Below are 25,204 nucleotides of genomic sequence, written 5' to 3'. Positions count from 1 at the left end.
TTAGATCAATGCATTGCTCTTTGTCGCAGCATCGCCTTTGCTCTAGTGCAGTGTCGCTGACAATGGTGTTTTCTGCCACAAGTCTTACAGAATTGCTGAAAAGTTGGGAATTTCCTTGGTGCGTACAGAAAGTCACAGCTTCCACATGTTCTGCTGAGGTTGGTTTTTCTAAGAGTTGCATCAACAATCAAAGTTGTAATAAGGACCTATAAGCTGTGAGGATCTTTTGGTATTTGCATCAATTTTTCAGCAGCTCTTCAATGTTCTTGGTTTCTCCAAAGCTATGAACTCATTGCAGTCTGACCGGAATGTTGAGGGTCAACTCATGTTAATATGGTCCAGGTCAGAAAATCCAAAGTGTTTCATGGAGCCTGTCTGGATCATAAGTTTTGCATCTTGAATTTGGCTACGGTAAGCATGAGATGTTTCACTTCAGGTATGACTCAAATGACCCACAAGAGAGCTTTTATCAAACAAAGTTTGTTTACAATATAGTTAACGTGTATAGTAAGAATATTAGCAATAATTTCTATCAATTAGAAACAACACCAAAACAACCACAATAATGTATATTAGAAATAGGAGCAGGAGTAGGCCATCTAGCCCTTCGAGCCTGCCCCGCCATTCAATAAGATCATGGCTGATCTGAAGTGGATCAGTTCCACTTTCCTGCTTTCTCCCCATAACCCTTAATTCCCCTGTCTATCAGAAACCTATCTACCCGTGACTAAAATATATTTAGTGAGGTAGCCTCCACAGCTTCAACGGGCAGAGAATTCCAGAGATTCATCACCCTTTGAGTGAAGAAGTTCCTCCTCAACTCTGATCTAAACTGCAACCCCCCCCCCCCCTTATCTTGAGGCTGTGCCCTCTAGTCCTGCTATCCTTTCTAAGCCGGAAGAATCTCTCTACCTCTACCCTATCCATCCCCTTCATTATCTTATACATCTCTATAAGATCCCCCCTCAGCCTTCTAAACTCCAACGAGTACAGACGCAGTCTATTTAGTCTCTCTTCATAGGCCAACCCCCTCATCTCCGGTATCAGCCTGGTGAACCTCCTCTGCACTCCCTCCAAGGCCAACATATCCTTCCGCAAGTGAGGCGACCAAAACTGCACACAGTACTCCAGCTCCTAAATTCATTAAGTATATCCCTTCATGAATATAGGAGCGGTCCTAATCAAACCAATCCCATAAGCAAGATCCTTCAAACAGGTTTAATACAGTAAAGACTAATGCTCACGAGATACTGGAATTGAGTCCTTTGGATGAGGTCTGCAGTTCTCTGGATAAACTCAGGACAGTCTGAGGTCAGAACAGCTTCCCAAAACACCAGGGGCTCTAGACAAGCCACCAACAGCAGATTCTCCCTTCAGAAAGGCAAGACCTAGCTTTCAGATGACCAGCAGAATTTCCAAAACCAGAAAGAGAGAGAAAGACTTCTTTTCAGCTTGCTGCCCCTTCTAAAACTCTGAAACTGCAGCTCCAAACTGAAAATGAGAAAATCTGATCTTCCAACCAGTTTTTTCCTTAACGATGCAGAATCGTCAACATCCCAGCAAAATTAAACAAACCCCTGTTTAAGCAGCAATAAAAGGATATCTCCAGTCAAGCTGGTACTGTAATGGCATCAGCTCAGGCTGTGAGCTGAGAAACACTGACTGTGAGAGCTGCAGAGATCATGATTTAAAATAAACATCTCTTAAGGTACACTAATGTCACTATGTCATGTAACATGATCTAAGCTGTTTACCAGGTCGCACCTGTACTTAATCTTGCTGCCACTTTGTTTGGCGACCATTGAACATCAGACAATGGTATAAAGGCATCAAATGCTCATTTCGGATTGTGGTGTAAACATAGAGTCATTGCTGGTTTATAAAAGGTAGAGAGCTTGAAGAAATCAGCAGCAGAGCCATGTGCAGCGTTTTCTGCTCAAAGGCCAAAGTGAAAGACGACTGGGTCACAGGTCACGCTTCCCTTCCAGTGATGTCACGTTACTCTCCCTCAAGATGCTTTTTCCAACAGCTGCCTGAGTCCTTGTGATGTAACTACATTGCAAACTCGTCATATTAACCTTGACTGAGACGCAAATTGGCAAAGTAATAGTCATCCGTCACCATTAGCACCTTTATTTGATATACCGACATCTACAGAATCCTGATTCTGTTCTTGCTCAGTTTCGCTGCAATGCTCGATACACATGAGCCTCAATTAAGATTTATCTGCAGCGAGCTTACGGTAGATCATTACCAGCATCTGTGAGGGAAGTTTCTACATGTCATTAACCAGCAATGACCCAAATAGCTTTCATTGGCTGCAGACCACACACTGAACTCAGTGCGGTTTGTCAGAAAAAGCCCCTGTGAGCTCAGCAATAACAACAGCACCTTCACATCCTTGCTCCTGACTACAGGCAAACAACACAATTAATTGGGCCGTGAATGATTTCACTGGCTTGTTTTCATTATATTTCTACTCACAAGCTATCTGCGAATGCACACAGAATTGGGATTAAAAATATACATCCAGAGACCTAGAATCCCAGAACAATGCAGCACAGAAGGAGGCCATTCGATCCATTGCCCCTGTACCAGCTCCTTGACGGAGTTATCCTATCAGTTCCCCGGCTGAAAGAGCTATCCAATCAATCCAATTCCCGGCTTATCTGTCCACTGCCCTGCAATCTTTTCCCCTTCAAATATTTATCCAATGCCCTTTTGAAAGTAGCTATTGAGTCTGCTATCACTGGCCCTTGAGAGAGCACACTTCATGTCATTACAGAGAGCTGTATAAAATATCTTCTCTTGATATGATGGTGTTACTAATGATTACAGATGGAATTCCCACTCAGATTGGTTACAAAATTTAGTAAAAGTTACTTCTTTGGCTTCTTCTGGGTGAAGTTTGCTGAAGATCCTTTCTGCTGTTACTTTTAAACTCAGTGGGCTTGATTTAGATTCATGGAGGACCGACTGTGGAACACACTGAGTCGACTTCCCACCTGGGTACTGAACAGGCAGTCCCACTGTTATTCAGAGGTCCCGTCCTCTTCTTTTATAAACACATCAGGGGTGCCAAAAAAGCATCCCCAGTACAACTTGTTGGATTGAGGCGTCACAGTTCAGGCTGGAGGTACTGCATGATGAGGGGTCTATGTGCCAGTTGAGGGGAGTGGTGGCCCCACTTTTTATTTCAGGGTCTAAGGGATCTAACCCAGAAGCCCAGAATGCTCTGGGTTCATGGATTCAAATCCCACCAGGTTAACCGATAATGGGGACTAAATTAATTAAAAATTTGATTAAAAAATAATCTGGAATTGGAAGCTAGTCTCAGTGAAGGTGACCACGAAACTATCACTGATTGTTGTAAAAATCCATCTAGTTCACTCATGTCCTTTAGAGAAGGAAATCTGCCATCCTTACCCACTCTGGCCTACATGTGACTCCATAGTCACAACAATGTGGTTGACTCTTAACTGCCCTCTGCAATGGTTTAGTGAGACACACAGTTGTGTTCAAGGTGACCACCAACCTTAAGAGCAGGAGTGGCATGGTGGCACAATGGTTAGCACTGCTGCCTCACAGCATCAGGGATCTGGGTTCAATTCGCAGCTTGGGTCATTGTCTGTGTTGAGTTTGCACATTCTCCCATATCTGCAAGGGTTTTCTCCAAGTGCTCTGGTTTCCTCCCACAGTTCAAAGATGTGCGGGTCAGGTGGATTGGCCATGCTAAATTGCCCCTTAGGGTTAGGGGGCCCAGCTAGGGTAAATGTAAGGGGATAGGGACTGGGTGCGATTGTGGTTGAGGCAGAGTTGGTGGAAACTCGACGGGCTGAATGGCCTCCTTTTGGACTGTAGGGATTCTATGATCCATTGGATATAAAGCACTTTGGGGATATCCTGTGGATGTGATTGGCGCCAATCAAATGCAAGTCTTTCTCTACTGTTCCCAGTGATTGAGCAAGTTGCTCTGAGCTTATATAAATAACTCACTGATTATGCGATGGGACCTTACTATAACCTGGCACAGATCCAAGGTTATCCTATTAGTGCAAAATCCCCGGAGTTCATAATAACCTTTCTGGCCTCATCACAAAAGTACAAGTTTAATCAGAAAAAAAAGCTATACTTTCTTACATGGCAACTTATTGCAAAAGGCTTCACACGTTTAATTACTTTTGATCACTCAAGTCTGCTGTTGGAGAGACAAGCTCGGCAGCCATTTTGGATTCCACACAATGACAAGATTCGGTCAACTCATCCGGATAGAGAAACTCCTGGAATGTGCCAGATGAACAATGAACTTTTAAAAACTTACGTCTTTTAAAAACCAAAAAAAAGTTTATGATAGTAATCAGATATACGTGATAATACAACTACAAGGCACCAGGTCAAATCACCTGCATGACTACAGTCCCTCAATGATTGTCATTGGTCGGGCAAAGCTCACATCTCCCTCTTGGAAGTTTGCTCGCTTCTCCGAAGAGGTTAAGTAAAATCTCGCAAAGTTATCACAGCAGAAACAGCTCACAATTCACTGCAATCATAGAATCCCTGCAGTGCAGGAGGCCATTCAGCCCGCGCTGACAACAATCCCACCCAGGCCCTATTCCCATAACTCCACATATTTACCTTATTAATCCCCCTGACACTAAGGGATAATTCAGCACGGCCAATCAACCTAACCCACACATCTTTGGAGCGTGGTGGGAAAACCAGGGCACCCAGAGGAAACCCATGCAGACACAGGGAGAACGTGCAAACTCCACGCAGGCAGTGACCCAAGCCGGGATTTGAACCTGCGACCCTGGCACTGTAGGGCAGCAGTGCTAGCCACTGTGCCACCATGGTGGCTTCAATGGCCTTTGTGTCCTTTTTTTTCTGAGCGTTCACCAGGGCTTAGCATAATTCATTAAAATCCATCAAGAGGAAGAAATTGGCAATATAGTTTGCTGTCTGCACCTCTCTTTCCCTTCACCAGTATAACTACACCAAGATAAACAGGTCAAATTCTCAACCTGTATCCAAATCACAAAGCTTTACTTCCCCAACCCACAAAGCAAAGAGATCAGATTTCTCAAGTGGTCATAAAAATCCATCCAGCTTTTAGGTAATGTATAATAAGGGCTTTGAAGATTGAACAACATGACTAATGGATGAGAATCACTTTTGGGCCACATCCAATCAAGTTAAACACGAAGCTAAAAATGCGATTTGCGAAAACAAAATTCTTCACGGGCCCATTTCCGGAGCTCTTGCCTTTTAGTCCGTTTATGTCTGTATTCATGTTGTTCAGAGTGAACATGCCTCAGGCTTGACCTGGTTCCCCCCTCACAATGCCTCTTCCTCCAACTCCCCCATCCCCACCTCTCCTCCCACTCAGATTCGCACGTGCATCCTCGATTCCACTTCATATCACTCTCATCTGGGTTCATTTGAATCTAAGTGAAATGTCCATCTCTCCCCTTGTGGGCAAACGTCTCCAATCTCAACCAAACTTACTTGGTGTGATGGTATGTCGTACCAAGGGGCACGTTGTAGGGGAGCTGCCAATTAAAAGTCTAAAGATGACCATGAACCCATTGTCGAATGTTGTAAAAACCCATCCTGCTCACCAACGTTCTTTAGGGAAGGGAGTCAGCCGTCTAGTTGTACGAGGCAGATTTTTTACACAGAAGGTGGTGGGTGCCTGGAACTGGCTGCCGGGGGAGGTAGCAGAAGTGGATACGATAGTGGCTTTTCAGGGGCATCTTGACAAATACATGATTAGGATGGGAATATGGTCCCGGAAGGCTGGGGGGTTTTAGTTCAGTCGGGCAGCATGGTCGGTGCAGGCTTGGAGGGCTGAAGGGCCTGTTCCTGCGCCGTAATTTTCTTTGTTCTTTGTCCTTCCTGGTCTGGCCTACATGTGACTCCAGACCCATAGCAATGAGGATGACTCTCAAATTCCCTCTGAAATGTAGGGCAGTTAGGGATAGGTAACAAATGCTGGCCCAGCCAGTGATGCACACAGCCCAAAAATACAAATAAAAAAACCCCACCTCCACCAGCGTGGGTGCAGAGGTGGCCTTTGCCTCCAAACAGGTATTCTTGTGGTTCTGCTTACAGTACGTAAAAATAAAATGCCTGATCAAATATAGAATGGACACTTGGTCCATACATTACTTCAACCAAGAAGAATTATGGTGTTATCAACTGCCAAAACCTTGAGGCTGTAAGGGCAAAGAGTAAAGATGATTGAAGAGGGGGATGAAGGGAGCTGATGCTTGCAATTGTAAACGACTGTGACATCAATCCAGTCCGCAGATAGAGATTATTACAGGGCAGAGTGCTTGTGGGGATCCACCAGACTGTACATACAGTGGAAAGCAATGACAAATGTGTGTTGACCAACTGAACATGAGATCCAACGGAGGAGTCATAACCCCTACAACCGGTCTGCAGTTTCAAAAAGAATTGCTGATTCCGAATGTATGTTCATCACAAAACCCATACACTGTCATAAACATTCACTTCCTCCAGCACACAGCAGCAGCACTGTGTACCATCTGCCAGATGCACCCACAGCAACTTGCTATTCTCCACTGACCAGCCTTCTCCATTGACCAGTCTTCCAAACCTACCAACTCCACTACCTGGAAGACGAGGCCATCAGATGCCTGGGACTCCCAGCACCACCTCTAAGTTCCCCACCTAGCCACATGAGGACCATGGAAATATATTCCCACGAGGATCTGGAAATATATTCCCGGTCCAAAATCCTGGAAACAACCTCCTCTCCTCACTCCCTAAGAGCACTGTGGATATACCTACATCACATGAACTGCAGCAGTTCAAGGAGATGGCTTGATACCATCTTCTCAAGGGCGTTTAGGGATGGGCAATAAATGCTGGCCTAGCCAGCAATGTTCATATCCTGAGAACAAATAAAGGAATTGTTTTGTCTCCCCATGGTATGAAGGACTCTTACCATAACTCTACCATCATCTGTTAACCCAGCAGGAGATCAAAGCTGGGGTCTTCTTAGTATGGATGACTTGGTTTAGCATCAGGAATTGCATTTAATATTTGACCTCTCTGGGCTGGGCTCATTTCTAGATCTGCATTAGTTGCACAAGGTTGAAAATTAAATTTTTAAAAATGGGTTGGCATTAGACCATAGGATGATGTCATCACAGCGCATTAACGATCATACAATCTCACTGGGAGCCAGCTACAGATCAGGAGAAGTTTCAAAACAAATTTAAAGTTGAAGTTTATTTATTAGTAACAAGTAAGGCTCACATTAACGCTGCAATGAAATTACTGTGAAATTCCCCTAGTCGCCACAGTCTGGCACCTGTTCGGGTCAATGCACCTAACCAACACATCTTTCAGATTGTGGGAGGAAATCAGAGCACCCAGAGGAAACCCACACAGACACAGGGAGAACGCGCAAATTCCACACAGTGAACCAAGCTGGGAATCAAACTCAGGTCCCCGGCGCTGTGAGGCAGCAGTGCTAACCACTACACCGCTGTTTAACTGGGCAACGCGGCAATGCTGAATGATACATAATTCAAAATTTAAACAGGTAGCTCCCAGTCAGTCTACAAAGCGAGCCAAGCACAATGACAGTCAGAGGGAAAAGTCTCCCCTGCATGGACCTGCCTCAGGTATTCACCCAGCAGGCTCATACTGATCTCCGCAGTGAGGCGGATTCAATGACCATCACTTACAAATGGGGTCAGTGTCCTGAGGAATAAATTACTGTAGTACAAGCACAGTTCACTTGCTCATTTATATCCCTCCCGAATGTAAGCAGCAGGTAAATGAGGAAAACAAGAAACCAAGAGTGAGTAAGAGAAATAGAGAGATAGCAGGAGAAAAACAGTGAGAAAGGGAGAGATGGGGGAGACAAGACAGAGAAAGAAACATAGGAAGAAAAGGGACTTGTAGTTCTATAATGTTTCATTATCTTCCAGTTCTGCATTTATAATGATTTCTTTAATGCACTGACTATTGTTGCACACAAGATATGACAGTCATTTTGTGAACAGATAGATTCCATTAAAGAACGACTGTATTGACTTTGACCAGGCCCACGATGTGGTCCTATTAGAATATGAGCCCCCAGATGAAGGCAGTAATGGCTTGGCCAATCAGGGAGCCCTGCAGGGATGCCCAGTACGTTGGGAGCCTCGGAAAGACTTCCGCGACCCACCGGCCCCCCACTCCCCTTCTCCAATCATTGGAACCTCTGAGTCTGAAATGGTCACAGTGAATGAAGCTGAGTCTACTCTCCGACTACACAAAGAAGGGAGTGAGCTGGGTGCTCAAGACAAAAGAGGTGAGTAGCGGTTCGATTCACCCCACCTACATTGCACGCAGAGCATGAGGAACCAGACCCGGTGCTAAAACGCCTTTAGAGGCTCTTGTGGCAAATGAACCGCTGAGATTTCTTGGACTTGGGTGCATTAGCCATGCTAAATTACCCCTTAGTGTTCCAAAATGTGTTGGTTAGAGGGATCAATAGGGTAAATACATGGGGTTACGAAGAGAGTTGGTGCACACTCAATAGGCCAAATGGTCTCCTTCGAACTATAGGGATTCTATTATTCTATGAAGTTTATTGGCAACTTGGAAATATCACTCAAGAATCCACCTGCCATGCAATTATTAACTACAACTGGAGGAGATTAATCAAAGTCATTAGTTAGATTTTGGGTGGGATTTTCCGGCCACACCCGCCACAATGTTGGAAAATCCCACCCGAGGTCAACGAACTTTGCACGGTCCGTGTTCTGCCCATTACAGGGATTCTATGATTTTATGACAATTCACAAGTTCCTCCAAACTGCAATCCCCTCCATAGAATCATAGAATCCTACAGTGCAGGAGGCGGCCATTCGGCCCACCGAGCCTGCTCCAGCCCACCCAATCCTACCCAAGCCCTTTCCCCACAACCCTATGCATCCCCCGAACATTAAGTGGCAATTTAGCACAGCCAATACATCTAAACTGCACATCTTTAGGCTGTGGGAGGAAACCGGAGCACCCGGAGGAAACCCACACAGACACGGGGAGAACGTGCAGACTCCACACAGACGGCCAGTTGAGGCACATGACTTCTCCCCTCCAAATATCAAATATTGCAGACTGCTTTAGTTAAAAAATGGTTGAGAATCAAAGGTGAGCGCCCTAGCTATGACTGTAAAACTACATTCTGCAGTCTCTCCTTTCCTTCCTTACGTAAAGTTAAAGTTTATTTATTAATCACAAGTAGGCTCATATTAACACTGCAATGAAGATAATGTGAAAATCCCCTGGTCACCAAACTCTGGCACCTTTCCGGTACACTGAGGGAGAATTTAGCATGGCCAACGCACCTAACCAGCGCGTTTTTGGGCCTGTGAGTGGAAACCGGAGCACCAGGAGGAAACCCACGCAGACATGAGGAGAACGTGCAAACTTCCCACAGACGGTGACCCAAGCTGGAAATCGAACCCGGGTCCCTGGCGCTGTGAGGCAGCAGCGCTAACCGCTGTGCCATCTTTTGTCTGTCCAGCGTGCAAGAAACATATTTTTGACTGTACACTAAATATATGTGGCAATAATAAATCAGATCAAATCAAATCACTGGAACTGTGGCCCTTTTAAATGGGGATCAATTGCAGATCATGTGGCCCAGTGGGCCTATCACAGTGGAGGGCGTGAACCCTGGCCAATCACGGCAGGAGAGCGCGAGCCCGGGAGCCGTGGTATCTCAGATGGAGCCTGGGAGTTGGGGAGTAAAGTTGCGTTCCCCATTCCGCTCTGTCCGCAGCTTGTCTCACAATGAGTTGCTTTGTTCAGTTTCCGCCTCCCGAGTCGTTGTGTCTCGCGGCTATTACAGAAACATTATCCTCGCAAAATACCCGTGTTTTCAGCCATGTCCGACAGCAACACAAGAGGCTGTTAATTTAAATGTGCGCTGCTTGGGCACAAACAAAACAGGTTCGAATTACAAATTACAGCGGCACAAAATTACCGAGTTTGGTTGCCTGCCCCTTCGCTTAGCTTGGAGGGTATGTGAGAACAAGGACAGTGAAGATCGCCAATTGCTTTCGGCCAACGGCTCACTCCAATAATAGAGTCACTTCACTAATCCCCTAGGATCTCGTGTGAGAATACACAGTAAACCAGAATGGGCCCGTGTTTACTTGCGTTTTCTAATTAGTAGACACCAGTTTCCATAATTTAACTGTAGCAGGGATTTTCTGAACTTTTGGGGAGGCACGGTAGCACAGTGGTTGGCACAGCGGACCTGGGTTCGATTCTCGGCTTAGGTCACTGTCTGTGTGGAGTTTGCATGCTCTCCCTGTGTCCGCATGGATTTCCCCCAGGTGCTCCGGTTTCCTCACACAGTCCAAAAGATGTGTAGGTTAGATGCGCTGGCCACACTAAATTCTTTCTCAGTGTACCCAAACATGCACCGGAGTGCGGCGACTAGATGATTTTCACAGTAACTGTTAATGTAAGCCTACCTATGATACTAATAATTAAACTTAAACACCATAAGAAAAGACAATCTTCATCAGACAAGAGGTGGAGATGCCAACATTGGACTGGGGTAGGCACAGTGAGGTGGGGTTAAGGGGATAGGGCCAGGGTAGGATGACTGTCAGTGCAGGCTCGATGGGCCAAATGGCCTCCTTTTGCATTGTCAGGGTTCTATGATTCCAAATTAGGTCCAGTGTTGACCCACATAGATCTCACTCATTACATTTACCTCCACCCCCCCCGCCCCCCGCCATCACCCCTCAACGCCACCAACTCCTTTCATAAGTACTTGTTGCGTTCTACCCTTGAGACAATTCTTATTAAATCTTGTGGTCTACCCTCAATCTCCGATGCTTGAATTTACAGTAATATCCTTTTGTGTCCTGCAGTCCATTGAACTTATGACTTTGTCAAAAGAGGATAAGGAAGTTGGTCAGGCAGAATCTTCCCCTTTGGAGTATCAATCTTAAGACATTCTGCACTAAAGTGCAATTCATTATCAACTGTGGATAAAACAATGGGTTACGCTGGATTATGTGTTTAAGGAGCAGAGCATTTTTCTCCCTTTTCATTGAGCTTAATTGAATCTAGTTACAGCCTTACCTACTTATTAGAACTAGGTCATTCACAGGTGATGTATGAAGCAATTCTTCACACAAAGGTAATCAAAGCCCTCTCCTTCAAAAAGCTGTTTGGACATTTTCTGTTGTGACGAGATTAAATTCAGCGTCAAGAGATCCAGAAGCAAAGCAACTAAACTGAGTTAAGATACAGATTGTGTGTGATGTAATCGAATAATGGGAGGGGTTTAAGGGGTCAAATGGCCGACTGCTGTTCTATGAAGTCTGGAGTGAAAAATGAGCTTGATATTTAAGTGCGAAGAAGCAAAATAAATCTTCCCCTACCTCTCTTCTTCCAACAGGATCCCTCGCTCACAGAATAAGAGAGGTCATTGAACTCAATGTCCACTGCTGGGCGTTTAGGCAGGTGGGAGAATCTCTGTGCCTCTGTGATGTGGTTTTCCACCTTCTTGAGGTGTGTGGTGAGGAGAGGGGCATCCTGGGAGCCTCCATTGCACACGGTATCTTCTAAAGCGATCGACACACAACCAGGATCAGCCGGCTTCTCAGCCATCACTCCGCGCTGCAGGACAAGAGAGAGGAAAATATTAAACTGGGGTGGATGAATAACAAAGAAAGAACAAAGAGAATTACAGCACAGGAACAGGCCCTTCGGCCCTCCAAGCCTGCGCTGACCATGATGCCCCAATTACAAAGCGTTGTTATCATAGCCCAATCTATCACGCAAACCAGCCTCCCATCCATTCACTCTGTCTACACTTGTCATTGCCTCGGGGAAGCAGCAAGCATAATTAAGGACACCAGACATTCTCTCTTCCACCTTCTTCCATCGGGAAAAAGATACAACAGTCTGAGTTCACGTACCAACCGACTCAAGAACAGCTTCTTCCCTGTTGCCATCAGACTTCTGAATGGGCGTATCTCGCACTAAGTTCATTTTTCTCTACATCTTTGCGATGACTGTAACATGATATTCTGCACTCTCCCCTTTCCTTCTCTATGAATGGTATGCTTTGTTTGTATAGTGCACAAGAAACAATATTTTTCACTGTACGTTAATACATGTGACATTAGTAAATCAAACCAAATCAAAAGATACATCAAAAAAAACCTGCCCTTACTTGGTCCATATCCCTCTATTTCCTCCCTATTCATGTATTCATCCAGATGCCTCTTAAATGTGCCCATTTCCACCACCTTCTCTGGCAGCGCATTCCAAGGACCCACCACTCTCTGCATGAAAACTCCCCCCACACATCTCCCTTAAACTTTCCCCCTCTCACCTTGAAGCCTTGTAATTGACACTTGGCCCTGGACAAAAGCCTCAGGTGACTATCCAACCTCTCTATGCTGCACATAATTTTGTAGACCTCTGTCAGGTCTCCCCTCAGCCTCCGTCTTTCCAGTGAAGACAACCCTAATTTATTCAACCACTCCTCATAGTCAATGGAAAAGCATTGCCCTTGGCTTCAACGTACGATGAAAATAATATTCTGTGCCTAAAATCAACAATTAAAAGGATAAATAGCATCAGCTTCTGCTCATTAGTAACACTCTGACCCAGCCATTTATCTAATTGTTGTTTTGAGCTTGCTGTGCACAAATTGGCTGCCATATTTCCACATTGAAAGGAGTGAGTACACTTAAGAGCATCTAATTGTGTGTAAAGTGCTTTTGAGATGTCTGGAGGTTGTCATCACAAGACCATCCATGATTTAAATGAAGGTAGGAACAGACACAAAGGACTAAATGGTATATCTCCCTTCCTGTGTGAAAGGTTTCATAAGAGTGATGAACAAAGAAGAAAAAACTGGAACAGGTCCTTTGGCCCATCAAGCCTGCACCAGCACATGATGCCTTTTTAAACTAAAGACCTTTTGCCTCTATGGGCTCTGTATCCCTCCGTTTCCTGCCTATTTATGTATCTGTCAAGACGTCTCCTAAATGCTGCCATTGTATCTGCTTCTATCACCTCCTCTGGCTGCTCATTCCAGGCACTTACCACCCTCTACGTAAAAAACATACCTCTCAAATTTCTTTTAAACTACCCATCTTTTACCTTAAAGCTATGTCCCTTAGTAATTGACATTTCTACCCTGGGAAAAAGACTAACTATCCATGCCACTCATAATTTTGTAAACTTCTATCAGGTTGCCTTCAGCCTCCGACATTCAAGTGAAAACGAACGAAGTTTGTCCAATCTCTCCTCGTAGGTAATATCCCCCCCAAACCAGACAACATCCTGGTAATTCTTTTCTGTGTCTTCTCCAAAGTTCCACATCCTTCTGGTAGTGTGGTAACTAGAACTGTACGTAATATTCCAAAAACGGCCTATCTAAAGCTTTATACAGCTGCAACATGACTTCCCAATTTTTATAATCTATGCCCTGATTGATCAGGGCAAGCAAGCCAGATGCCTTCTTGACCACCTCATCCACTTGTGTTGCCACTTTCAGGGAACTGCAGACCTGTATGCCCAGATCCCTCTATAAGTTAATGCTTCTAAGGGTTCTTTCATTAATTGTAGACCTTCCAAAGTGCATCACCTCAAGACTATCCAGATTAAATTCCATCTGTCATTTCTTTGCTCAAGTCTCCAGCCTATCTAATGTATCCTCTGGCAATTGTCCTCACTATCCGCAGCTCCCCAATCTTTGTGTCATCTACAAACTTACTAATCAGATCACCTACACTCTTCACCAAATCATTTATTTATGTTCCACAGAGAACAGTGTTGGGGTCCCAGCACTTATCCCTGTAAGTGCTACAGGAAGAATCATTGGTCACAGATCTCCAGTCAAAAAACACCCTTCCACTGCCTTCTCTGAGCAAGCTAGTTCTTATCCATCTAGCCAGGTCACTGCGAATCCCATGTGGCTCCACCTTCTTTATCAGCCTGTCACAAGGGACCTTGATGTGGAGATGCCAGCATTGGAATGGGGTAAGCACAGTAAGAAGTCCCACAACACCAAATTAAAGCCCAACGGGTTTATTTGGTAGCACAAGCTGCAAGCCACAAGCTCACATCCACCATCCACCAGGTACACAGTACACACTCTCGCAATTCGGCCAATGTTGTCTAACTGATATGCTGCAGGAAAGGATGCCCCGAGGCATGGTACATTGGGGAGACCATGCAGACACTACGACAATGGATGAATGAACACCATTCGACAATCACCACGCAGAAGTGTTCTCTTCCTGTGGGGAACACTTCAGCAGTCACGGGCTCTGATCTTCGGGTAAGCATTCTCCAAGGCGGCCTTCATGACACACGGCAATGCAGAATTGCTGAGCAGAAACTGATAGCCAAGTTCTGCACACATGAAGGTGGCCTCAACCAGGATCTTGGGTTCATGTCACACTATCTGTAACCCCTACAACTTCCTGGGCTTGCAAAATCTCACTAACTGTCCTGATTGGAGACAATACGCATCTCTTTAACCTGTGCTTAACTCCCTCTCCGCTCACATTGTCTGTACCTTGAAGACTTGATTACCCGTAGAAACTCACATTCTGACCATTATCTTGTAAATTGAGTTTGTGTCTATATATGCTCTGTTTGTAAACACAACTCCCATTCACCTGATGAAGAGGCAGTGCTCCGAAAGCTTGTGGCTTGTGCTACCAAATAAACCTGTTGGGCTATAACCTGGTGTTGTGAGACTTTTTACACGGGACCTTGTCATAGATTTTGCTAAAGTCCATGTAGATCACATCCACCACCCTGCCCTCATCAATCATCTTTGTCCCTTCCTCAAAAAGCTCAGTTAAGTTTGTGAAACACGACCTCCCCTGCACAAAGCCATGCTGCCTGTTGCTAATAAGTCCATATTTTTCCAAATGCGAGTAAATCCTGTCCCACAATAATTTCCAATAATTTCCCCACCACTGACATGAGGCTTACTGGCCTCTGATTTCCTGGATTATCCCTGCTGAGCTTATTAAACAAAAGAATAACACTGGCTATTCTCCAGTTCTCTGGGACCTCTTCTGTGAATAAAGAGGATACAAAGATTTTGTACAAGGCCCCAGCAATTTCCTCCCTTATCTCCTTCAGCATTCTGGGGCAGATCCCATCAGCTCCTGGGGGCTCTGTTTATCTTAATGCTTCTCAAAACACCCAAACACCTCTTTTTTTATATCAACGTGCCCCAGACTAGAACTTTAAGTATCTCCTTGGTTACATATAACTTGGTACTAAGTTGGTAAACTTAACATAAATCACACCACACAACTCAGTTCAGATAATGGAATCAATGTTGGCTTTTTAGGATGGAGGCAGCAGCCATTTCACTCAACGTTATTTATTAATTATTAATGCTTGCTAACTAAGTGCCCAGGCCTTTGTATATGTAGGACGGACAAGTCAACCAGTGCTTTTCTGCGTAGCCGAGCTGTACCAGGATAAATGTCTTGGTTTTTCATTGGTTTTCACAGAAGAACAACCTTCTTAGTTCTTAGATAAAAATTTATAAAATTATAAGGGTATCGATAGAACAATTGGAAGCTTTTTCCCAGGGCAGGAATGACAATTACAAGGGGGCACAAGTTCAAGATAAGGGAGGAACGTTTCAATGGAGAAGTGCGGGGAAAGGTTTTTTTTATACAGAGCGTAGTGGGGTCTGGAATGCACTGCCAAGTGAGGGTGGTTGAGGCACTCATGTTAGTGACATTTAAGACTTATCTGCGTAGACACATGAACAGACGGGGAATAGAGGGGTACAGGCTAGATAAGACAACATGATCGACTCAGGCTTGGAGGACCGAAGGGGCTGTTCCTGTGCTGTAATGCTCTTTGTTCTCAGTTCTTTGTTCTTGACCCAAAGAGTGGCGAGAATTTGGAATTCGCTACCACAGGGAGTGGCTGCAGTAAATAGTGTAGATGCATTTAAGGAGAAAGTCAATAAGCAAATGAGGAAGAAAGGGATAGAGGGTTACAAGGATAGATTTAAAAGAGAAGGCTTGAGTGGAGCACAAATGCCGACCGACTGATCTGTTTTAATGCCATATATTCCTCTCAATTGCCAGATTCCATCCAGAAACCGTGATGCTTTTACGAATGCAACCAATTATGCGTAAAACACAGGTTTTGCTTGATTGTTTTCTGCTGGTTTTGTCTGTGCTGAGTTAGTAAACAAATGATTAACTTGGCAGTGCTATAAAGACTTGAGTATTTTTGTCTCCGGCTTAAACAGCTTCTGAACATACCTTCATAAATGCATTTATCCCAGTTCAGCTAAACTATAATTAAAGATAATGAGGGAATAATATACTCCAAAGCCGAATGCATGGGGTGACTAAACTCCCAGGGTTGATGCGCTGGAGGTTTGTCTGGTAGTTCTTGTTGAAGGAACAGTCAGTGTTTCAGGTCCAGCTCCGACTCAACCATGCCTGGAATCAGGATATATTCGCAGTTTTACAGAGTCCAGGCCTGAGTATCTGTGAAGTGGTCATCAGTTGTATTCTCATCTTTATATCAATTTCTTGTGACAGGATTGTGTTCAGCTACATCATCCGTGAAGTTATTACGTACTCACACCATAAACAACCTTCCAATTCATTTACTCTCTGCCGCTGGCGACTTCAGGAAACAGTGTACCATTATTCTTTGAGGTTGAGGAACTGTTGTAATTTTCCCCGCTAACAATTTGCCACATACAAACAAAAACTGAAATATGTCAAGCCAATTCCTGTGGCAAGGGAGGTACAAACATAAGCGCTGTCTTTAGATGAAGTCCGGTTGGAGGGAAAGGGAGCCTTGGACCAGGTCTTCCTGGTCTCCATCTCAAAGTGTTATAGTCTGTCTATATGGTGAGGTGGTGCCGGTGTTAGGATGGGGTAGGCAGTCAGAAGTCTCAGAACACCAAGTTAAAGTCCAACAGATTTATTTGGTATCATGAGCTTTCAGAGTGTTGCTCCTTCATCAGGTGAATCACCTGATGAAACAACAGCACTTTGAAAGCTCCTGATACCAAATAAACCTTTTGGACTTTAACCTAGTGTTCTGAGACTTCTTACTGTAGTCTGTCTATACATAGTAGCAGACTGTTTGATTGGATTGATTCATGATGATGCTTTTAATTTGACTTATTACTGTGACCTGCACCGGTATACAGTGAAAAGTATTGTTTCTTGTGCGCTACACAGACAAGGAATACTGTTCATAGAGTACATAGGGAAGAAGAAAAGGAGAGGATTCAGATTATAGTGTTACAGTCGTAACTGGAGAAAGATCAACTTAATATATGGTAGGTCCATTCAAAATTCTGATGGCAGCAGGGAAGGGTTGGTACGCGTTCTCAGACTCATGTATCTTTTTCCCGATGGAAGAAGGTGGAAGAGAGAATGTCGGGGTGCACAGGGTCCTTAATTATGCTGGCTACTTTCCCAAGGCAGCGGTAAGTGTAGACAGAGTCAATGCATGGGAGATTAGTTAGTGTGATGGACTGAGCCACGTTCACAGCTATTCCATGTGTATCTCCACCCATTCTTCTCTACCGAATCCCATCAGTATACCCACCCTCTCACCCCTCTTCACGTGTTCAACATTTGGATCGAATGATGCAGAGAGTCCAGTTCCAAACCCACAGTTCCAAACACCATCTTGGGCATTTTAATTCAATTAAATTAATCAGGGATAAAAGTACAGGATTCGGAAGGGTACAATAATAAATCAGCAGATTGTTGTAAAAACACACCTGGTTCAGTGGCGTCCTTTGGGAAAGATATCTGGTGTCCTTACTCTGTCTAACCTAGATATGACTTCAGACCCACGGCGAAGCTTCGCTCTTAAATGTCCTTTGAAATGGCCTAGTAAACCATTCCATTGTATTTAAATAGATGGCTCACCATCACCTTCTCAAGGGCAATTAGGGAATGCTCACATTTTCAATGAAGTCCATATCTTGCTAATAATTTTATAAAAAGGTTCGCTGTACCTTGTTTCATTCACAGTAAATCCCATACCTTCTGTTAGAAAACAGTGGCGAAACGCAAAACCTAACCTGCATGCTCACTGCCAGACACCATACCTCACATTAAGAACTTAAGAACATAACATAAGAAATAGGAGCAGGAGTAGGCCATCCAGCCCCTCGAGCCTGCCCCGCCACCCAACAAAACCATGGCCGATCTGTCGTGTCTCAGTTCCACATTCCCGCCCTCTCCCCATAACCCTTAATCCCCCTGCCTATCAAAAACCTACCAACCCGCGTCTTAAATATATTTAGCGAGGCAGCCTCCACCACTTCAACGGGCAGAGAATTCCAGAGATTCACCACCCTTTGAATGAAGAAGTTCCTCCTCAACTCCGTTCTAAACCACCCCCCCCTTTATCTTGAGGCTGTGCCCTCTAGTCCTACTGTCCTTTTTGAGCGGGAAGAGCCTCTCCACCTCTATCCTATCCATCCCATTCATCATCTTATACGTCTCAATGAGATCTCCCCTCATTCTTCTAAACTCTAACGAGTACAAGCCCAGTTTATTCAGCCTCTCCTCATAGTTCAACCCCCTCAACTCCGGTATCAGCCTAGTAAACCTCCTCTGCACTCCCTCCAAGGCCAAAATATCCTTGCGTAAGTGCAGCGACCAAAACTGCACACAGTACTCCAGCTGCGGCCTCACCAGTGCCCGATACAGTTGCAGCAAGACCTCCCTACTTTTATATTCAATCCCCCTCGCTATGAAGGCCAGCATCCCATTAGCCTTCCTGACCACCTGCTGCACCTGTAGGCTGGGTTTTTGCGACTCATGCACAAGGACCCCGAGGTCCCTCTGCACCGTCGCATGCTGCAGTTAACAGAAGCCTTAAAAACTCAAGAAAAATGAGAAGGTTCTTTCACCGTCAACAGCAGTTCCTTTATCTGCTGGAACAGAAAGACTCATCTCAAACCCAAAATAAATACAACCAAAACTTTCAAAGTTCAGGCCAGCCAATGAGCAGTTATCTCACTAACTTCTGAGGTTGAAAGAGTGCAGATATTTTATACATATTTACAGATATTTATATATGTGGATACAAGGTGCCTCTTTGCTAAAGCTTTCAGCTGCAACATGTTGGTCACAAAATGTTATTCTTACTATTAAAAAAAAATCAGTTTGCATTTCCCCCCATCTTTCCCTAATCTGGTCTGTTCAACAGGTCAAATCCCTGCAGTGCAGAAGGAGGCCTTTGGAAGGGGCAGCACAGTGGTTAGCACTGCTGCCTCACAGCACCAGGAACCAGGGTCCAATTCTGGTCTCGGGTGACTATCTGTGTGGAGTTTGCACATTCTCCCTGTGTCTGCGTGGGTTTCCTCCAGGTGCTCCGGTTTCCTCTCACAATCCAAAGATGTGCAGGTTAGGGTGAACTGCCCCTTACTGTCCGGGGGATGAGCCGGGTAAATATGAAGCGTTATGTGAATAGTGCCTGGGTGGGATTGAGTTCAGTGCAGATTGGATGGCCTGAACAACCTCCTTCTACACTGTAGGGATTCTAAGATTCTGAGAGTCTGCACTGGCTCTTAACCAGGCTTTGCTCCATAACCCCACATATTTACCCTGCTAATCTCCTCAATCTATATATCTTGGGACACTAAGAGCAATTTGGCATGGCCAATCCACCTAACCTGCACATCTTTGGAGTGTGGGGAGGAAACCGGAGCACCTGGAGAAAACCCACGCAGACATGGGAAGAATGTGCCAACTCCACACAGAGGCTCACCCAAGGCCATAACTGAACCTGAGTCTCTGGCGCTGTGAGGTAGCTGTGCTAACCACTGTGCCACTATGCTGCCAACCTAATTTTGTACATATTACCTGCGCTTATCTCTCAATGCTGGGGTATGCATCAGGGGCTTTTGGAGAAGTGTGGCTCACTGTGGTGTCACTTGCACAATGCGCCAAGCAGGCATTCTTCAGTCAGTCTGGCTTCAGCAAGATCCAACAAGTAGAGATGTGGAGAGAGTCAAAATGCACAAGCTTCCCGTCAAGGAAGAAAAATCAGCATGGGTGGCATGGTGGCACAGTGATTAGCACTGCTGCCTCACAGCACCAGGGACTCAGGTTCAATTCCTGCCTCACATGACTGGCTGGAATTTTACCGGCATGCCCATCCTGATTCCGGGGGCGGGCAAGGCTCGTAGAATGGCATTCCCCATTGGCCTTGGGAGGGATCGTCCGAATCTTGGATGGACGTACTGGTAAAATTCCGCCCTCTGTGTGGAGTTTGCACGTTCTCCCTGTGTCTGCGTGGGTTTCCACCAGGTGCTCCAGTTTCCTCCCACAGTCCAAAGATGTGTGGGTTAGGTTGACTGGCCATGAGGAATTGTCCCTTAGTGTCAGATGGATTAGCGGAATAGTGAGTAGGGTTGTGGGGATGGGGCCAGAGTGGGATTGTTGTTGGTGCAGACTTGTTGGGCCGAGTGGCCCCTTCTGCACTGTAGGAACTCTATGATCTTCTATGATCTATTTAATCTCAGCAATGTTCGCCAAGGCTGTTGACATTGACTGGGAGAGGCGGTGAATGGAATAGCTTGCTGGCACACTGTATTATGGAGTAAAATCCGTGTGGTGTAGCCATATGACCAGTGTCTCCAGACATGAAAGGAGAGAAGATTAATTTTCATTCATTAAAAATGGAATTCCCCACATCTCATACACTGCACAGCTCAGCAGCCGTGCGCCCAATGAGCAGCCTGGATGTCTGTCCACCAAGTTAGTGAACATCAGGTAACTTGGGTGAGACACTGAAGAAATAGTGGGCAAAATGACAAAATTAAAATGTATTATTTTATTTTAAGCATGTGCCCACAGAATGGTAATGGCAGTTCAAAGTAATGCACCGCATGTAGAACAGTTTTAAGTTTATTTATTAGTGTCACAAATAGGCTTGTATTAACACTGCAATGAAGTTACTGTGAAAATCCCCTAGTCGCCACACTCCGGCACCTGTTTGGGGGGTACACTGAGGGAGGATTTAGCATGGCCAATGTACCTAACCAGCACATCTTTCAGATTGTGGGAGGAAACCGGAGCATCTGGAGGAAACCCACACAGACATGGGGAGAATGTGCAAACTCCACACAGACAGTGACCCAAGCTGGGAATCGAACAGTGCTCCTGGTGCTGTGAGACAGCAGTGCTAATCACTGTGCCACCATGTCACCTACTAAAATGTTTGAGAGATGTGATAAGCATACAAATGTGTGTCTTTACCTCCTCACTAACGGAAAGATGGGAAATGGGCACAAGAAAAGCAGTCATATTGGCCCAAGTAAATGTCACCCTGAAACCACTGGGGTAAATGTCCCACAGTTACAATAAGATGAAAAGGCACATAATGATCTTATTCACAGCCTTTGGTTGTACTTGGTGGCACAGTGGTTAGCACTGCTGTCTCACAGCATCAGCGACCCTAGTTTCGATTTCCGGCTTGGGTCACTGCCTGTGGAGTTTGAACACTCTCCCCACATCTGCGTGGTTTTCCTCTAGGTGTTGCAGTTTCCTCCCACAGTCCAAAGACATGCAGGTTAGGTGCATTGGCCATGCTAAATTCTTCCTCAGTGTACCCAAACAGGTGCCAGGATGTGGCGACTGGTGGATTTTCACAGTAACTTCATTGCAGTAAGCCTGCTTCTGACTAAGAAATAAATTTTAAACTTTTACTGAAAGGTAAAGAGTGCCTTTTTGATATAGAAAATGAGAAATAGAATTAATGAATAGTATTTGAACATCTTTAACATTAAAGGTGTTTCAAAGACATTTCTATCTCCCAAGGACATCATTCTTTATTTCCCTCATGATGATTTCATCCCCAAATGCCAAAAACATGCAGTTTATGGCATCATATCATATAATGTTTCTTAAAAGATATTAGTCCCTTTAAGAGGTCAAAATGTAAGCTCAGGCATGTTAATAGGGACCTGCGATCTATCAGGCACTTTTCTGAGGATGTCAGCTGGCAAATTACCTTTCAAAAAGCAATTTTATGCATTGGTGAACAGAAAACTTTGCACAAACATCCCATCAATGAACCAAAAAACGTCCTCACATCCTGCACTGTAAATTGCATTACAAACAAAACAAATCGCAAAAGAACTTACTATCCAACCTTACACTTCTTCAGGAGCACGTTTAGAAAGAGCTGTTGCCAAGTGGCCTCTGTCGAGATCCTTTACACAGATCGGGAAACCGGATAATAGTACTTTCAGATGGGCAATTAAGGCAGGGCAAGACAAGACACCACAGATTCCAGATCAGACAGATATCAGGAAGAAGACAATCAATGTCAAATGAGATTGGGATGTTGGAAGAATGAGACCAAATGGGCCTCAGGTCCTTCTTTATCCAAATATGTTTGATGAGCAGCCATCAGCCCCATTTCCAATCATTTTTTTCCCTGATTCCCTATTGCAGTACACCTGGTCTGCTCCCAAAAGAGACAATGCTGGAAAATTTCCACAGGTCTGTGAGGAGAGAAAAGAGCTGACCTTTCCAGTCCAGATGACGCTTTGTCAAAGCTGGACTTTTGTCGAAACATCAGCTCTTTTCTCTCCTTACAGATGCTGCCAGACCTGCTGAGATTTTCCAGCATTTTCTCTTTTGGTTTCAGATTCCAGCATCCACAGGAATTTGCCTTTTTCTCCCTGGAACTGCCTGTGGAATTGACTTCCTCTGAGGATTCTTAGAACCATAGAATCCCTGCAGAAATGGAAAGAAATCCTTTGGCCCATTGAATCTTCACCAAGTCTCTTGTGTCTTGCCTAGGCCCTCTCCCGCATATTATCCCCATATTTGTCATGGTGAATGTTCAGGCAACATTTTGGCACCAGATGTATAGTCAAATAGTGTCCAAAAAGCTGCTCTAATTCAATCTTATCCAAACTCCAAAATGCTCAAACTGTTCACGTTTCTGATTTCTCTTCCTCCTGCAAACTACAGCCATAAAAAGCCCCTCCGCTTGCTTCCAGCTACCCCCTACTACATTGTGCCTGCACTTAGGTTTTTTAATACATACAGCTGCATTTCCCAATTGATGCCAAACCTAATGAAGAATGTCAACCAAGAGCAGTTTTGCTCCTCAGTGACTATTAAGAGGTTCCCCGGAGGAAGACACCCAGGAGATGCACTCAGTGGTTAAAGCAATTAAAGAATCACTTCCTCAAGAAGGTAGCTTCCCTGAGCATCTATGACTGCTTCTTAAAACTTTTCTTATTTCATTTCCAGGTGCAACTGAATGTCACTACTCAGCAATTCGATCTACCGTGGTGCTGCTAATGCCACCACATCATGCACCAATAAGAAGATCATTAAAATCAGTAACATTGTCAGGTATCATTGGCTAATCATCAGCTGCTTCATCAATAACCTTCCCTGTATCATAAGATCAGAAAAGGGGATGTTCGCCAATGACTGCACAATGTTCAGCACCACCCTCAGACACGGAAACAGTCCATGCTCAATTGCAACAAGATCTGGACAATGTCCAGACTTGGGCTGATGGCTGGCAAGTAATATTCACGCCACACAAATGCCAGGCAATGACCATCACAAATAAGAGACACTCTAACCACCATTCCTTGACATTCAATGGTGTTACCATCACTGAATTCTCCACTGTCAACATTCTTGGGGTTACCATTGACCAGAAACTCAACTGCACTCACCACATAAACACAGTGACTACAAGAGCTGGTCAGAGGGCTAGGAATACTGCGGTGAGTAACTCACCTCCCGACTCCCCAAAGCCTATCCACCATCTACAAGGCACAAGGCAGGAGTGTGATGGAATACTCCCCACTTGCCTGGACAGATGCAACTCTCAAGCTGCTTGACACCATCCAGAACAAAGCAGACCGCTTGATTGGCATCACACACACAAACCTCCACCACCAACGTTCAGGAGCAGCAGTGTGTACTATCTACAAGATGCATTGCAGCAATTCAGCAAAGATCCTTAGACAGCACCTTCCAAACCCATGACCACTTCCACCTAGAAGGACAAGGGTAGCAGATACATGGGAACATCATCACCTGTAAGTTCCCCTCCAAACCACTCATCACCCTGACTTGGAAATATATTGGCGTTCCTTCGCAGTCGTTGGGTCAAAATCCTGGATTTTCCTCCTAATGGCATTGTGGGTCAACCCACAGAACATGGACTGCAGCGATTCAAGAAGGCAGCTCACCACCACCTTCTCAAGAACAACTACGGATGGGCAATAAATACTGGCCAGCCAGCGACGCCCATGTCCCACAAATGAATAAAAAAGAGCATGCTTTTTCCGTCTTGTTCTTGGAATCTGACCATTGCTTGCATGGCCAACATTTCTTATCCATCCCCAATTGCCCTTGAGACAGTAAATATCAGCCACCTTCTTGAACCACTGCAGTCCGTGTGCTGTAGGTGTGTTTTCTGTAGCAGTTCAGTAAAATCGTGCGTTTTGCCATGGCATTTCAGAGTGTTGTTAAAAATTGGCAGCATTACTTTGGATCTGGAGTCAAGCGTCGGTCAGACAGATGAGGATGACCCATTTCTTCCCCCAAAAGGATGTTATACCGAGTCATATGAATTTTTACAACAATTGAGTATGTTCCTGATCATTACTAATGAGGCCAGTAAATGCCCCGTGTGGGAATGAATTCACATCTTCAAAGCATTAGTCCTGGTTTCTGGATTAGCAAACAATAACAATAGAATGCTACCAACCCTGATGATGGTAAATGGTGCATCATGGAATCACAGAATCCCTGCTATGCAGAAGGAGGTTATTCAACCCATTGAGCCTGTACCAACAACAATTCCACCCATGCCCTATCCCCACAACCTCATATATTTCTCTTGAATATGCCATTATATAGATTTTTTTTCAATAATACAAACAGTGAATAAGCTTAGCTGTAATTTTAAAAAGGATTTATAGAAAGTACTTTACTTTCTCAGTTAATATATCTGTTAGCTTCTGAAAAAAAAGAGGCACAAAATCTAGGAGGATTCAATACAAAAATAGAAAATGCTTTCCTCAGTGAGTGCAGTTCCAATATCACTCAAGAAGCTTGACACCATCCAGGACAAAGTGATGTCCCATCCACCAACTTAAATATTCACTCCTTCCACT

At 44.7% G+C, this 25,204-nt stretch overlaps 1 protein-coding gene across 3 annotated transcripts in view; it reads right to left on the bottom strand.

Annotated features, from left to right (window-relative positions):
- abcg4a (ATP-binding cassette, sub-family G (WHITE), member 4a) overlaps positions 1 to 25,204 on the bottom strand; it is a 146,790-nt gene that overhangs the window by 85,549 nt on the left and 36,037 nt on the right. For all 3 annotated transcript variants that reach the window (XM_080214503.1, XM_080214504.1, XM_080214505.1), the window contains exon 2: positions 11,430 to 11,667. In XM_080214503.1, coding sequence (XP_080070629.1) covers positions 11,430 to 11,667 — 238 coding nt within the window. The remainder of the gene's footprint in view (positions 1 to 11,429; positions 11,668 to 25,204) is intronic.

The sequence above is a fragment of the Carcharhinus amblyrhynchos genome, chromosome 29 (assembly GCF_965287045.1).
Source record: "Carcharhinus amblyrhynchos chromosome 29, sCarAmb.v2.hapA, whole genome shotgun sequence".
NCBI classification, from domain to species: Eukaryota; Metazoa; Chordata; class Chondrichthyes; order Carcharhiniformes; family Carcharhinidae; genus Carcharhinus; species Carcharhinus amblyrhynchos.
Note: the sequence above shows the minus strand (reverse complement) of the source record. Positions and strands in the feature narration are given on the sequence as shown.